The following is a 16,232-nucleotide window of genomic DNA, read 5'->3' as shown; positions in this document are numbered from 1 at the left end:
ATCTAAAGTCCTACAGAGTGATCACAGTGAGTAGGTTGACTTTGGAAGTGTTCCGCCTCTGAAACGTCAGAAGCTTCCAACTGTAACATATAAATGTGTCTCCTTCTGACAAGAAGCTGGTTTATAAATAGCAGTGCGTGGAGTAGCCAGGCCTGGCTGCAGGGGCTGCTGCAAGTCTTTCACAACCATCAAGCCTGACCCCAGCCTGGGTCACCGCTTGCCATCCTTGATCCCAGCCTGTAGTCAGTGTCTCTCACCCCTGACGCTGGCCTGTGATCAGTGTCTCTGACCTTTGACCCAAGTCTGTGGTCAGTGTCTCTCACATTCGACCCTAGTCTGTGGTCAGTCCCCATCCCCTGCCTATTGGTCAGTGCCCATCGCCCCTGACCCCAATCAGTGCCCAGGCCCCCGAGCCTGGTCAGTTCCCCTCAGCTCCCTCCTCCCTCGCTCCATGCCGGTTTGCGGTCATTGCCCTTGTCCCCAGACTGGGGTACGGATCAGGTGAACTTGCTGGTGCGGGTGGTAGTAGTAGTGACCCTGACGGTAGAGCTCCTCCTCCGCGCTCAGCCACTGCTGCTGCTGGAACTCAGGGAAGAAGAAGGAGATTTCCCTCGCCGCCGACTCAGGCGAGTCTGAAATGGAGAAATGAGAATCCAGTGTCAATACAAAGCCTCCAGTGAGAGGGCTGGGCAAACTAAACACTGCCCTTGGTTTGTCGACCCCACTAGAAGGATGCCATTAAGTTGGAACGAGCACGGAAAAGACTTATGAGGATGTTACCAAGGATCGGAGGACAGAGATTTGGACAGAAGTTGGGCAGGCTAGGGCTTTATTCTTTTACTTTAGACTCTCGAGATACAGTGCGGAAACAGGCCTTTCGGCCCACCGAGACAGCACAAACCAGCAATCACCCCATACTATCCTACACACTAGGGACAATTTACAATTTTACCAAAGCTAATTAACCTACAAACCTGCACGTCTTTGGGATGTGGAAGGAAACTGGAACACACGAGAAAATCCACGCAGTCATATGGAGAACATGCAGACTCCATATTGGCAGCACCCGAAGTCGGGAAAGAACCCAGGTTTCTGGTGCTGTAAGGCAGCAGCTCGACCGCTGCGCCACCGTGCCGCCCAATTCCTTGCAGAGTTGGAAACTATGGGGTGATCTTATAGAGGTGTATAGAATCACGAGGGACACAGACAGGGTGAATGCACACAGTCTTTATCCCAGGGAAGAAGAATCAAGCACTAGAGGGCGTAGATTTATGGTGAGCGGAGAAAAATGTAATAGGAACCCAAAGGGCAACTGTTTCACAGAGGTGGGGGTGGATACATGGAATGAGTTGCCAGAGGAAGTAGTTGAGGTGAGTACATTAATAACATTTAAAAGACATTTGCACAGGTAAATGGTTAGAAAAGGTTTAGAGTGACTTCGGGAAAACTCAAGAAAATTGGATTATTTTGGACTGGCACTTGATCAGCATGGACTAGTTGGGCAAAAGGGCCAGTTTCCATGCTATATTAGCATGGTTTGAAGTATTGTGCAACAGTTCTGTTTATCCAGCTATAGGGAGGATGTGCTGAAGTTGTAAAGGATGGAGAAAAGATACATGAGGATGTTACTGTATCTGGGGCTACAAGGGGAGGCTGGATAGGCTGGGGTTTTAACTCTTGAAACGCAAGTGGCTGAGGGGTGACCATATAGTGGTTTATAAAACCATGAAGGGTGGAGATAGGTGAATGGCTTTTTCCCAGGGTATGGGGAATCAAACACTAGAGGGTATGGGTTTATGCTTAGAGGAGAAAGATCTACTAGGATCCTGAGGTACGTGGATTTCACACAGAGGATGGTGAATATGTGGAACGAGCTGCCAGAGGAAGCTGTATAGGCAGGGATAATTACAATATTTAAAAGACATTTGCACAGAGAGAAGGTTTACAGAGACGTGAGCCACATGTAAGCAAATGAGACTAGCTCAGGAAGACATCTCACCTGAGCCATGTGTGGTATTCCTGGTGTCTGTCAACCCCAAGTCTCCACGGATCGAGTGCGGAGCAGAGTAGCGTGCGCGGAACACCCTGGTGGGACCCATCAGCTGCCGCCAGCGAGTCACTGCGTCCTCGTGAGCCAGGATGTATGCTCTCATGGGTCCACTGCCAAGCAGAATGGAGGTGAAACGCCAGGGTTAAAAACAACTGCGTGCATGCCCGCGGAAAGGTGAACATACAGCAGCTTGGTCAGAATACTGCATATACAGTCTATTTGCAATGCACATAAAACCCACCTAGCCATGAACTCCACCACTCGCTGATAGAAGAATCTACCTGGAGACAGCAAATCAAGAACAAACATTCTGTCATCAGTGACGAAACCCAAAGGATCTGGAACTTTCACATAACAATATTTACTTAACTGAAAGACTGCACTGCCACCAACTATCTTATTGAAATGTATAAGATTATTAAGGGGTTGGACACGTTAGAGGCAGAAAACATGTTCCCAATGTTGGGGGAGTCCAGAACAAGGGGCCACAGTTTAAGAATAAGGGATAGGCCATTTAGAACTGAGATGAGGAAAAACTTTTTCAGTCAGAGAGTTGTGAATCTGTGGAATTCTCTGCCTCAGAAGGCAGTGGAGGCCAATTCTCTGAATGCATTCAAGAGAGAGCTAGATAGAGCTCTTAAGGATAGCGGAGTCAGGGGGTATGGGAAGAAGGCAGGAATGGGGTACTGATTGAGAATGATCAGCCATGATCACATTGAATGGCGGTGCTGGCTCAAAGGGCCGAATGGCCTCCTCCTGCACCTATTGTCTATTATGGTCCTGCCCTGTATTACAGGCATCCTTTCGTATGTAATATCCAAACCACTGATCTTGATGCATGCAAACATTTGTATTCTTGAGAACAGCAGCGGCTAAATTTTGCACAAGAGAATCTGTTTTATCTATATCAAGGAAAAATAATTGCCAAGAGAAACCCCCCCCCCCCCCCCCCACACCACCCCTCACAGGCACTGGAAATCTGACATAAAAACAGAAATTACAGGTTATGTTCATCAGATTAACTCTTGAAAAGTCCGGGAGCAGAGCAAGGACGCCCGTTGGCTGAGCAGTAAAGTAAGTGCTAATCACAGTTGAACAGGCAGTTTAAAAAGAGCGCCAAAAGGAAGTAGTAGTCAATTTGAAAAGTCCGGGAGCAGAGCAAGGACGCCCGTTGGCTGAGCAGTAAAGTAAGTGCTAATCACAGTTGAACAGGCAGTTTAAAAAGAGCGCCAAAAGGAAGTAGTAGTCAATTTGAAAAGTCCGGGAGCAGAGCAAGGACGCCCGTTGGCTGAGCAGTAAAGTAAGTGCTAATCACAGTTGAACAGGCAGTTTAAAAAGAGCGCCAAAAGGAAGTAGTAGTCAATTTGAAAAGTCCGGGAGCAGAGCAAGGACGCCCGTTGGCTGAGCAGTAAAGTAAGTGCTAATCACAGTTGAACAGGCAGTTTAAAAAGAGCGCCAAAAGGAAGTAGTAGTCAATTTGAAAAGTCCGGGAGCAGAGCAAGGACGCCCGTTGGCTGAGCAGTAAAGTAAGTGCTAATCACAGTTCAACAGGCAGTTTAAGTGAGAAGTCAGGTAAATTGGACAATCAGGCAATTTAAATTGGTGATATAAGCAAGGCTCACAAAAGGGTGCAGCCCTGTTCAGGTGTAGCCCAGTGAGGGAAGTGCCCAGTGAGAAAAGTGCGAGTCTTTGGCTGCGAGTCTTCGGCGAGGAGGCTGAGGTGAGGAGGATACCATTGTTTTAAGCCAGAGCTGGTTATAGGCACAAGGTGATGGCGGAAAAGTTGGTGCGGTGTGTTTCCTGCAGGATGTGGGAAGACAGGGACGTCGCGGGAGCTTCTGGGAGCTACACCTGCAAGAACTGTGTCCAGGTGCAGCTCCTGAAGGGACGTGTGGTGGAGTTGGAGAGGCAGTTGGATGACCTCAGGGCCATCCGGGAATGCGAGAGTTTCCTCGACAGGACCTATTGTGAGGCTGTCACGCCAAGGGTCCAGGTCGAGCGAAGGTGGGAGACTGTTTCAGGGAGGAGTGGACGTGGACTACAGGAGACCCCGGTGGCTGTGCCTATTGCAAATAGGTATACCCTCTTGGGAACTGTCGGGGCAGAAGACGTTTCCAGTCCGAGTGGCGGACCTGTTGGCAAGGATACACGACAGGGGAGACCGAAGTCTGGAAGAGCCGTAGTGGTCGGTGACTCCATAGTCCGAGGGACGGATAGAAGATTCTGTGGCAGCAGGAGGGACTTGAGGATGGTCTGTTGCCTCCCTGGTGCCAGGGTTCAACACATCACAGACCGGCTTCAGAAAATCCTAGCGAGGGAAGGCGATCAACCTGAAGTCGTTGTGCACGTGGGCACGAATGACGTCGGGCGGAAGAGGAAGGAGGTGCTACAGCGGGAGTTTAGAGAGTTGGGAAAAACGCTGAGAAGTAGGACGTCGAAGGTAGTTATCTCTGGACTGCTACCGGTACCTCGTGCTGGTGAGGCCAGGAACAGAGAGATAGAGGGTATGAATTTATGGCTGAGGGACTGGTGCAGAGAGCAGGGATTTAGATTTCTGGACCACTGGGATCTCTTCTGGGCTAGGGGTGACTTGTACAAAAGGGACGGGTTGCATCTTAACAGCAGGGGGACAAACATTCTGGCAGGCAGGTTTGCTAGTGTGACACCTGTGGCTTTAAACTAAGTAGTGGGGGGGAGGGGTTAACAAATTGTGAATATGAAGATGAGGTAAAAGGGAATACAGGAGATATTGCAAAAGACTTTCGGAAGAATGGGAACAGAAGTTCTAGAGCGGAAAAGAAATTAAGGGCAGGGCCAATTGTGAACGATGTGAGAGGGGAGGTAAATACAGAAGTTAAAGTGTTGTACTTAAATGCGCGTAGTATAAAAAATAAAGTGGATGAGCTTGAGGCTCAGTTAGTCATGGGCAAGTATGATGTTGTAGGGATCACTGAGACATGGCTACAAGAGGACCAGGGCTGGGAACTGAATATTCAGGGGTACACAACGTATAGAAAAGACAGACAGGTGGGCAGAGGGGGTGGGGTTGCTCTGATGGTAAGGAATGATATTCATTCCCTTGCAAGGGGTGACATAGAATCAGGAGATGTTGAATCAGTATGGATAGAAATGAGAAATTGTAAGGGTAAAAAGACCCTAATGGGAGTTATCTATAGGCCCCCAAACAGTAGCCTCGACTTAGGGTGCAAGTTAAATCAGGAGATAAAATTGGCGTGTCAAAAATGTAATGCTACGGTGGTTATGGGAGATTTCAACATGCAGGTAGACTGGGAAAATCAGGTTGGAAATGGACCCCAGGAAAGAGAGTTTGTAGAGTGCCTTCGAGATGGATTCTTAGAACAGCTTGTACTGGAGCCTACCAGGGAGAAGGCAATTCTGGATTTAGTGTTGTGTAATGATCCTGATCTGATAAGGGGACTAGAGGTAAAAGAGCCATTAGGAGGCAGTGATCACAACATGATAAGTTTTACTCTGCAAATGGAAAGGCAGAAGGGAAAATCGGAAGTGTCGGTATTACAGTATAGCAAAGGGGATTACAGAGGCATGAGGCGGGAGCTGGCCAAAATTGATTGGAAGGAGGCCCTAGCAGGGAAGACGGTAGAACAGCAATGGCAGGTATTCCTGGGAATAATGCAGAGGTTGCAGGATCAATTTATTCCAAAGAGGTGGAAAGACTCTAAGGGGAGTAAGAGACACCTGTGGCTGACAAGGGAAGTCAGGGACAGCATAAAAATTAAGGAGAGGAAGTATAACATAGCAAAGAAGAGTGGGAAGACAGAGGATTGGGACTCTTTTAAAGAGCAACAAAAGTTAACTAAAAAGGCAATACGAGGAGAAAAGATGAGGTACGAGGGTAAACTAGCCAATAATATAAAGGAGGATAGCAAAAGTTTTTTTAGGTACGTGAAGAGGAAAAAAATAGTCAAGGCAAATGTGGGTCCCTTGAAGACAGAAGCAGGGGAATTTATTATGGGGAACAAAGAAATGGCAGACGAGTTAAACCGTTACTTTGGATCTGTCTTCACTGAGGAAGATACACACAATCTCCCAAATGTTCTAGGGGCTGGAGAACCTAGGGTGATGGAGGAACTGAAGGAAATCCACATTAGGCAGGAAATGGTTTTGGGTAGACTGATGGGACTGAAGGCTGATAAATCCCCAGGGCCTGATGGTCTGCATCCCAGAGTACTTAAGGAGGTGGCTCTAGAAATAGTGGAAGCATTGGAGATCATTTTTCAATGTTCTATAGATTCAGGATCAGTTCCTGTGGATTGGAGGATAGCAAATGTTATCCCACTTTTTATGAAAGGAGGGAGAGAGAAAACGGGTAATTATAGACCAGTTAGTCTGATATCAGTGGTGGGGAAAATGCTGGAGTCAATTATAAAAGACGAAATTGCTGAGCATTTGGATAGCAGTAACGGGATCGTTCCGAGTCAGCATGGATTTACGAAGGGGAAATCATGCTTGACAAATCTACTGGAATTTTTTGAGGATGTAACTAGGAAAATTGACAAGGGAGAGTCAGTGGATGTGGTGTACCTCGACTTTCAGAAAGCCTTCGACAAGGTCCCACATAGGAGATTAGTGGGCAAAATTAGGGCACATGGTATTGGGGGTAGGGTACTGACATGGATAGAAAATTGGTTAACAGACAGAAAGCAAAGAGTGGGGATAAATGGGTCCCTTTCGGAATGGCAGGTAGTGACCAGTGGGGTACCGCAAGGTTCGGTGCTGGGACCCCAGCTATTTACGATATACATTAATGACTTAGACGGAGGGATTAAAAGTACCATTAGCAAATTTGCAGATGATACTAAGTTGGGGGGTAGTGTGAATTGTGAGGAAGATGCAATAAGGCTGCAGGGTGACCTGGACAGGTTGTGTGAGTGGGCGGATACATGGCAGATGCAGTTTAATGTAGATAAGTGTGAGGTTATTCACTTTGGAAGTAAGAATAGAAAGGCAGATTATTATCTGAATGGTGTCAAGTTAGGAGGAGGGGGAGTTCAACGAGATCTGGGTGTCCTAGTGCATCAGTCAATGAAAGGAAGCATGCAGGTTCAGCAGGCAGTGAAGAAAGCCAATGGAATGTTGGCCTTCGTAACAAGAGGAGTTGAGTATAGGAGCAAAGAGGTCCTTCTACAGTTGTACCGGGCCCTGGTGAGACCGCACCTGGAGTACTGTGTGCAGTTTTGGTCTCCAAATTTGAGGAAGGATATTCTTGCTATGGAGGGCGTGCAGCGTAGGTTCACTAGATTAATTCCCGGAATGGCGGGACTGTCGTATGTTGAAAGGCTGGAGCGATTGGGCTTGTATACACTGGAATTTAGAAGGATGAGGGGGGATCTTATTGAAACATATAAGATAATTAGGGGATTGGACACATTAGAGGCAGATAACATGTTCCCAATGTTGGGGGAGTCCAGAACAAGGGGCCACAGTTTGAGAATAAGGGGTAGGCCATTTAGAACGGAGATGAGGAAGAACTTTTTCAGTCAGAGGGTGGTGAAGGTGTGGAATTATCTGCCTCAGAAGGCAGTGGAGGCCAGTTCGTTGGATGCTTTCAAGAGAGAGCTGGATAGAGCTCTTAAGGATAGCGGAGTGAGGGGGTATGGGGAGAAGGCAGGAACGGGGTACTGATTGATAGTGATCAGCCATGATCGCATTGAATGGCGGTGCTGGCTCGAAGGGCTGAATGGCCTACTCCTGCACCTATTGTCTATTGTCTATTGTCTATTGTCTATTAAGCAGCAACTGAAGCGAGAAGCTGTTTACATTTCAACCAAAACGCTAGTTCTGTTTCTCTTCTCACAACCTGCTGAGGGCTTATAAAATTTGTTTCTGGTTCAGACTTCTATGCTAATGTGTTAATTTTGCGATTTGCATTTACACTTACAAAGGTCATCTTATCTTTAAATAGTAACAGTTACTCAACAGCCATAAGAGGGGACTAGCTTTGGAGAACAGCTTCAGGTTGTCCTTGGTACTGTATTGCTGGCAATGTTGGATTCCCTCAGTACTCCACCTCCACCACCTCTTCTGACAGTCCAGCACCTCCCGAGTGCTTACCACAAGATATACCAGTAATCCCTGAGTACTGCCCCTCTGATAGTGCAGCATGTCTTCAGAACAGTCCAGCAATTTCTGGGTGCCTTTTCTTTAATGCAGCACATTCCCAGGACTGCACCTCCAACTGTACAGGTCTCCCGAGGTGTTGCCCTTCCATTAGTGCAGGGATCACTCAGTGTGGCATTCACTCAGTGCTGACCCTCCATCACTGTGTCGTGCTCTCTCAATGCTGCCCCTCCAACAGAGCACTCTCTGAGCATCGCCCCTCCCGTAGTGCAACGCTTTCTCATCACCGCCCCTCGCACTGCATAATGCTCCCTCGTGTGATCGGCATTCATCCTGTGCACCTCTCTCAGAAACCTGTACGACTCAGCGATCACCCTCTCATTCTTCGAAGCTGCAGTGAGTAAATGCCAACCTTATTTGGAGTCTCCTTCAGGACTGATGAAGGGTCCCAACCCAGTGTCACTTGTTCATTCCCTCCCAGGTGCTCATTAACCCACTGAGTTCCTTCAGCACTTTGCACTTGGAATCATGTCTCCTTATTGTATTCTCATCAACATTGCTCGATTTATCTGCCCAACTGTCCAGTGTTGCTTACATCAGCCATGTAGGTGCACCATGATCTAACTGTGCACCTACATTTTCCCGCTGATCACTGTTAACAAACTATTTTATCCTTCCATTCCTCTTAACAAAGTGGACAAACTCATTTCACCAGCTGCCACCTTCCCACTAGTTTAACTTCCACATATCTGCTGTCGCTATCAATATTTTATGTATTTATTGTTGATTCCTAATTTTCTTTTCTAAATCCTCAGCTGTCTCCTCAGCCACGGTGTCATTTCTTTTAAACTAATACATTTTTATCCTCTTTAGTTAACATTGATAACCTTTCTCACAATATTTATTTCGCCAGATTAGGGGAGTCTAAAACTTCAGGGCATTGGTTTAAGTACGGGGGAAGAGGACAAGGGGGCCACTTTTTCCACACAGAGGGTGGTGCATACATGGAGTGAGCTGCCCGAGGAAGTGGAAAAGGAAAGCATAATTACAGCATTTAAAAGACATTTGGACAACTACGTGGATAGGATTAGTTTGGATAGGAAAGGTTTGAAAGTATATGGGTCAGGTCTCGGCATGCGGGACTAGCTCAGTTAGGCAACTTTGTCAGCATGGACCAGTTGAGCCTGTTTACATGCCGTATAGCTCTATAACTGTGGAAATATATATTTTTTCGTGTCGGCTTCCATTATTCATCCGTGTGCAAACATTGTATAACAAACTCCCAATCCACCTTGGTCAACGTGTTTTGACAAAATGGGGCTTAATTCCTCACCATTTAATTCTTCTGGGTCTCTCACTTTGCATTCACAATTATATCAATATTGCAATGCCTTATGGTGAAATTGGTAAGTTTAATGACATCTATCAACATCTGCAATAAGATGGACACATACCCGAGTGTTCTGCATAAAACCTTTGAGACTCCTCCTGGCTCCACTTTAAGTACTTCTGCATTACGATGATAAAGCTGTTGTCCAGAATCCTCTGATGGACTGCCTGCAATCAACAGTCGGTGTTAGGCAAGATAGTGTAATGCGAGGGTTAAACAGGCTTTTTAGACTTTGGAGTGTGGCAGGAAACCGGAGCACCCCCCCCCCCCCCCCCCAAGAAAACTCAGTCACAGGGAGAACATACACCGTATAGACAGCACCAGTAGGCAAGGTCGAATCCCGGTCTCTGGCACATCACGGTAGCAACTCTACCACTGCGCTGCCCATCTTTTACCCAACATGGAATTGGCTGCTAACAGCACTAAACGTTGAGCAAGTATGCTGACTTGGAAAAACAATTAGGAGCCTGAGAAAATACTTTGGCTCACTTAGAAGAATCAGTAAACAATGAGGCCTCTGATCAAGATCGCCTAGTAAGGAAAGATAAGATTAACTTTTTCTTCTCTGAGGCATTCGAGACTAGCTTGACGCCCAATGGAACAAATAATCTTTGTTTTCAGCACCAAGGACACTGGTTCCAAAACATTGGAACCATGATCCAAAACATAATTAACTGTTTATAGGTTAGGGTAGAAGCATAGGCTTATTGATTATTCAAGTGCATGTTTCGAGAGAGCTCACAGGACTTCACCTTCGGCATGATTCACAACACACCAGGAGTTACCGACTTTAAGGTACAGATGTGGTAAGGAGGAGATCCCAACAAGCTTTGGCTGTTAAAGGACTGCAAGACCGGTTTATTTGCTGCATCCTGCTGATTAGTCGTGGTTTTATCGTAGTTTTGGAGAATTATTTAGAAATGTCTAAAACTCCTGTAGCTAGAAAAATCGTAAACAACGTTACCTGTTTTTCAAAAAGTTGAAGTTGGACAATTAATTGAGTTAGATGATTAATAAAAGTAGATAAGGGAGGTGGACCTCTCTTGGTGGGAGATGTCCACCACAATAATTTCAAGAGATCTGGACCCCATCCCACTTCCCCAACACAGAAAGGATGCGGGATACAACAAATAATGTTGGCTGCTACAGCAACTCCTCCAGCACGAAGTTAGAGTGCCACTTGTTTGTTGGGGCAGGCAAAGCTGAGAGGTGGCAGTGCTTCAGTGGCGCCGCCAGCTGTAATTACTCAGTACTGCACCCAATGGATAATGCTGAGCACAACTGTACTGAAACTACAACCCTCGTTTTACTTTTTTGTTTCATTTAGATTTTAGAGAAACAGCGCGGAAACAGATCCTTCGGCCCACCAAGTCTGCGCCAACTAATGATCCCCACACATTAACACCATCTGCTACACATACTAAGGACAATTTTACAATTATACCAAGCCAATTAACGTAAAAACCTGTAAGTCTTTGGAGTGTGGGAGGAAACCAAAGATCCCGGAGAAAACCCGCACGGTCACGTGGAGAACATCCAAACTACGTAATGACAGCAGTCACAGTCAGGATCGAACCTGGGTCTATGGTGCTGTAAGGCAGCAACTCCACGATTACGCCACTGTGTCGCCCATGGATGGCCCATACTGGCATAGGTTATTCCATTCCTCAAGCTGTTGCACAAAAGGGCTTTTTTATATTCACTATTTCAGGATCCATGCACCTATAAGTCCAAGATTTATTGACCATCCCTAATTCCTGCACAGCCACGCTGCCCAAACCAGGAGAGAAACAAGACTGCAGTGTTCTGGGCAAGTTACCCTGCCTCAACTGAGGTGAAGCGAGTTGTTTTCTTGAACCGCTGCAGTACTCCTGTGAACTTGCTCCCCTGGTGCTGTTGGGAAGGCAGACTTCCTGCAATTCGTGCACAGGACAAATAGATCCATGAGAGACACCATCTCTCTGGCACTACATTCAACCCTAGATCACCTTGACGATAAGAACATCTATGGCAGGAAGCTATTCATTGACTACAGCTCACTGATTGTAGCCGGAAGCTTGCGCCCTTACCAGGACGGACAATGACAGTGATGTAACATTTGAAACATGGATGATGGACACGAAAGAAGAAGAAGAAGAAGCCTTCAACCGCTTAATACCAAATAAGCCCATTCTTTTTTTCTTTTTTTTTTAGAGATACAGCGCGGAAACAGGCCCTTCAGCCCACCGAGTCCGCGCCGCCCAGCGATCCCCGCACATTAACACTATCTACACACACTAGGGACAATTTTTTTTACATTTACCCAGTCAATTAACCTACATACCTGTACGTCTTTGGAGTGTGGGAGGAAACCGAAGATCTCGGAGAAAACCCCCACACAGGTCACGGGGAGAACGTACAAACTCCATACAGACGGCACCCGTAGTCAGGATCGAACCTGAGTCTCCGGCCTTGCATTCGCTGTAAGGCAGCAACTCTACCGCTGCGCCACCGTGCCGCCTCTAAACTTCTCGACCACGGCGTTGGGATCTTCATCCGAAACTGGTCTTTGGGCTTTTTGACTGGCAGACCTCAGTGGGCTAGAATTGGGCATAACATCATGACCCTCAACACTGGTGCCCCTCAGGGTTATGTGCTCAGTCCATTGTTCTACTCCCTGAACATTCATGACTGTGTAGCCAAGTACAACAGCAACTCTATCTTTCTTCACCGATGATACTACTGTTGCTGGTCAGATCTACAACAATGATGAGACGAAGTACTGGAAAGAGATCGAGAACCTAGTGTCATGGTGTCAGGACAATAAACTAAAAACTATAAACTACCAGCAAAAGAATTGATTGTTGACCTAAGGAAACGAGGGGGTGAATACAAACCTGTCCTCTTCAGAGCTGCTATAAAGGAGGTCAACAGCTTCATTTCCTATACATCCACTTGAGCAATGTGAAATATTGTGGACATTTCAGTATAGACTTTAACTTCAGATTTTAAGGAAAACTAAAAGAATGAGCCAGAGAACTGGTCTCCTTTTTAAGAGGGGCGGCACATTGGCACAACGATAAAGTTGTTGCCTTTATCGCCAGAGTCCTGGGTTCGATTCTGACTGTGGGTGCTGTCTTCATGGAGTTTGTACTTTCTCCCCATGAACACGCGAGTCTTCTCAGAGGGTTAGTTTCCTTCCATACTTCAAATGCGTGCAGGTTTGAAGGGATAATTGGATTTGGTAACATTGTAAATTGTCCTAAGTAGGATCGTGCTAGTGTTTGGGGGGTGATTGCTGGTCGACACGGACTTGGTGGGCCAAGGGCCTGTTTCTACGCTGTACCTCTAAAGTCTAAGGAAGAGAACTATGTTGAGAAGGAACTGTTTAACATGACTGAAATCTGAATATCTGGTGGTTTCTTGGACTGGGTGGTTTCTTGGACTGTTTAAGAAAATTACTTAATTTGGAGAAGCTAATGTTAGAGCTCAAACTGCCATCTGTTTGAACATTGAACTCCTTAACAGGCTTCTCTGGTTATTAGTAACGGGTTACAAACATGGCCATTTTGCACTGCCTTGTAGACATTGCCATGATCCGAAAGGTTAGACCAAGACGAAGGGAAACAATTATTACTTCTGAGTCATTGGTCATCTTAATCTGTACACCACTGAAAACTAATGCTAATAAACCAACTACTTAGGGAAGTGTTTAAATTATGGCTAATTCTTTAGACATTAGAGATACAGTAGGGCAATAGGTCCTTTGGCCCATTGAGTCTGTACCGACCAGCCATCACCCCAAGCATGCAGGTACAGCAGGCAGTAATAAGTGTGCAGGTACAGCAGGCAGTGAAGAAAGCTAATGGCATGTTGGCCTTCATAACGAGAGGATTTGAGTAAAGGAGCAAAGAAGTCCTTCCGCAGTTGTATAGGGCCCTAGTGAGACCACATCTGGAGTATTGTGCACAGTTTTGGTCTCCTAATTTGAGGAAGGACGTCCTTGCTATTGAGGCAGTGCAGTGTAGGTTCACGAGGTTAATCCCTGGGATGGAGGGACTGTCATATGAGGAAAGATTGGAAACACTAGGCTTGTATTCACTGCAGTTTCGAAGGATGAGAGGGGATCTTATAGAGACGTATAAAATTATAAAAGAACGAGACAATCTAGATGCAGGAAAAATGTTCCCAATGTCGGGGGAGTCCAGAACCAGGGGACACAGTCTAAGAATAAAGGGGAGGCCATTTAAAACTGAGGTGAGAAGAAACTTTTTCACCCAGAGAGTTGTGAATTTGTGGAATTCTCTGCCACAGAAGGCAGTGAAAGCCAATTCACTGGATGAATTTAAAAGACAGTTAAATAGAGATCTAGGGGCTGGTGGAATCAAGGGATATGGGGAGAAGGCAGGCACAGGTTACTGATTGTAGATGATCAGCCATGATCACAATGAATGGCGGTGCTGGCACCAAGGGCCAAATGGCCTCCTCCTGCACCTACTTGCTATGTTTATGTTTCTATGCACTAACACGATCCTACATACTTGGGGCAATTTACAATTTTATCAAAGCCAATTAACCTACAAACCTGGATGTCTTTGGAGTGTGGGAGGAAACTGGAGAAAACCTAAACAGTCACGGGAAGAACATATAGCACACCGAGTCAGGATCTAACCCGGTCTGTGGCGTTGTAAGGCAGCAACATTACCACCGCCGCGCCACCCTGTCCTGCTGACCCACGAAGCATCACCTGCCCCACCGTACCTTCCACATCAGTTGCCTCAGAACCCAGAGCACCTGAGCGGAGGCAAGTCTCCCTCGATCCCAAGGACTGCCCTGAGTGGAAGGATGAAGGTTGTGCTCATTGTGTCACACTGTGATACTCCACTATATCCTGGTGCACAAGACAATAAATAACCAACACCAAAAGCATGAGTGTGCTGAGGTCATTAACCTGTTCACTGCCAAGTCTTTTTTCCACTATCGGCCATGACCCGAGTATACTCGGGGGTGGCACTGAACAGGTTAAGTGGTACAATGAGCTATGTTTCTCACCCACTGGACACAAGCAAGAGAGGAGAGTTGATAGTGATAGATCGAAGATTACCTGCAGGATCAGTGGATGTGCCACTCCATCAGGTTTGATTACAGCCAGCGTCAGCTGCAGCAGTGGCTTTGCGTGTCGGACAGTCATTGCATCTTTACCTATGGAAAGATTTAACATGTCACGCAGTTAATGTAAAAAACTTGGCGAACAGTGGTACTGAAATTGATCATTGGTAAGAGGAGGAGACAATACAGTCTCTCGGCAAAATTCTGTGCCCAAGCTCCATCGATCCATCCTTGTTTCACAAGCCTTTCCCAAAAGCCCAATCTTCTCACAGCCCGTGTCTCATTATTTTGGAGCCCCAGCAGAAACAGATTCTCTCTGCACTGTAACCACCCTATCACCATTACAAGCACATCAGTTAAGTTCACTGAAATGTTCAATCTTCAAGGGATGTGAATCAAGGTGATGTCCTGTTGCTAACTTCTGGCCCCAAACCTTACACCCTTCCCCTTGCCCACCATGCCCCATCCATTCCTTCATCCTCATCCCCACTTCACCACCCATCTTCCTCCTCGACCACACCTCCCCTTCCTCCTCCTCCTCCCCAACCCACTCCCTCTCCATTCCAACCCCCTCCAGCCCAACCCTTTTCCCCCACCCCTCCCACCTTCACCACCCCTCATCCCTCCCCACCCCACTCCTCCTCCTCTCCCTCCCCATTCCCCCTCATCTCCACCCCCCTCCTACCCCCTTCTAACCCCTCCTCCTCCACTCCATCCCTCCCTGCCCCATCCATCCTCGTCCCTACTCCATCCTACCCCATCTCTCCCATTCCCTAAGATCGACACAAAAAGCTGGAGTAACTCAGCGGGACAGACAACATCTGTGGAGAGAACAAATGAGTGACGTTTCAGGTCAGACTGAAGAAGAAGGGTCTCGACCCGAAACATCACCCATTCCTTCTCTCCAGAGATGCTGCCTGTCCCGCTGTGTACTCCAGCATTTTATGTCTGTCTTCGGTTTAAACCAGCACCTGCAGTTCCTTCCTACACACCCATTCCCTTGCCCATTCCTTCCCTATCCTGTCATACCTCTCCCCAACCCCTCACACCTCTCCCCTACCCCTCACCCCTACCCTCTCACACCTCACCCCTACCCTCTCACCTCTCCCCAACCCCCACACCTCTCCCCTACTCCCTCACACCTCTCCCCTACCCCATCATACCCTTCACGTCCCTCCATTCCCCTGCTGCATGTACCTGATGGTCACCCACTGCCGGCTTCCGCCGCCATGGAAACTGATAGCCGGAAGCCGGTCCGTCCGTGAGCCCGTCCCTCCTCCTCAGTCGGTGTCACAATGAGCTCGGGTCGCCGAATCCTCAGAGCCGGAGATGCGGTCCGGTTTACTGGCGGGGACGTGGGGACTCGGTCTGAGCCCGGAGTTCAGCTGGTGCCGGCTGGGTCTCAGCGCCCCGGGACCGCGGGATGCCCTTGGGAAGCTGCGGCAAGACGCTGCCTGCTGGGCATGAAATGTTGCTCCACCCAGCCAGGGAAACGTCCCGCTTCTCCTCGAAATAGTGTACTTGGGCAGAGTGGGTGTGATGCTTCGTGAAAATGGAAAACAAATGCAGATACTGGAAATTAAATTTAAAACTGATTTTGTTGGA

The 16,232-nt window shown here is 47.3% G+C and overlaps 1 protein-coding gene across 1 annotated transcript; it reads right to left on the bottom strand.

Moving 5' to 3' along the window:
• On the bottom strand, positions 1 to 15,962 carry nme6 (NME/NM23 nucleoside diphosphate kinase 6). The gene is made up of 6 exons (XM_078405912.1): positions 15,825 to 15,962; positions 14,623 to 14,720; positions 9,604 to 9,706; positions 2,292 to 2,331; positions 2,000 to 2,160; positions 1 to 632 (listed from the first exon to the last, which is right to left on the bottom strand). The coding sequence occupies exons 2-6, from the start codon at positions 14,707 to 14,709 to the stop codon at positions 466 to 468; spliced, it is 558 nt and encodes a 185-aa protein (XP_078262038.1). The 5' UTR covers positions 14,710 to 14,720; positions 15,825 to 15,962; the 3' UTR covers positions 1 to 465.
• Between the last annotated feature and the right edge of the window lie 270 nt (positions 15,963 to 16,232).

This window comes from Rhinoraja longicauda, chromosome 9 (genome assembly GCF_053455715.1).
Source record: "Rhinoraja longicauda isolate Sanriku21f chromosome 9, sRhiLon1.1, whole genome shotgun sequence".
Lineage (NCBI taxonomy): Eukaryota > Metazoa > Chordata > Chondrichthyes > Rajiformes > Arhynchobatidae > Rhinoraja > Rhinoraja longicauda.
This window is presented reverse-complemented; position numbering and strand designations above follow the sequence as displayed.

Bases quoted from the DNA above. Each gene is read 5' to 3' on its own strand.
- nme6 (XM_078405912.1), bottom strand. From the start codon at position 14,709: ATGACTGTCCGACACGCAAAGCCACTGCTGCAGCTGACGCTGGCTGTA. The intron at 2,161-2,291 runs GTGGGTTTTATG...TCTGCTTGGCAG, and splicing joins GTGGTGGAGTTCATGGCTAG to TGGACCCATGAGAGCATACA. The intron at 633-1,999 runs GTGAGATGTCTT...TCTCCATTTCAG, and splicing joins GAATACCACACATGGCTCAG to ACTCGCCTGAGTCGGCGGCG.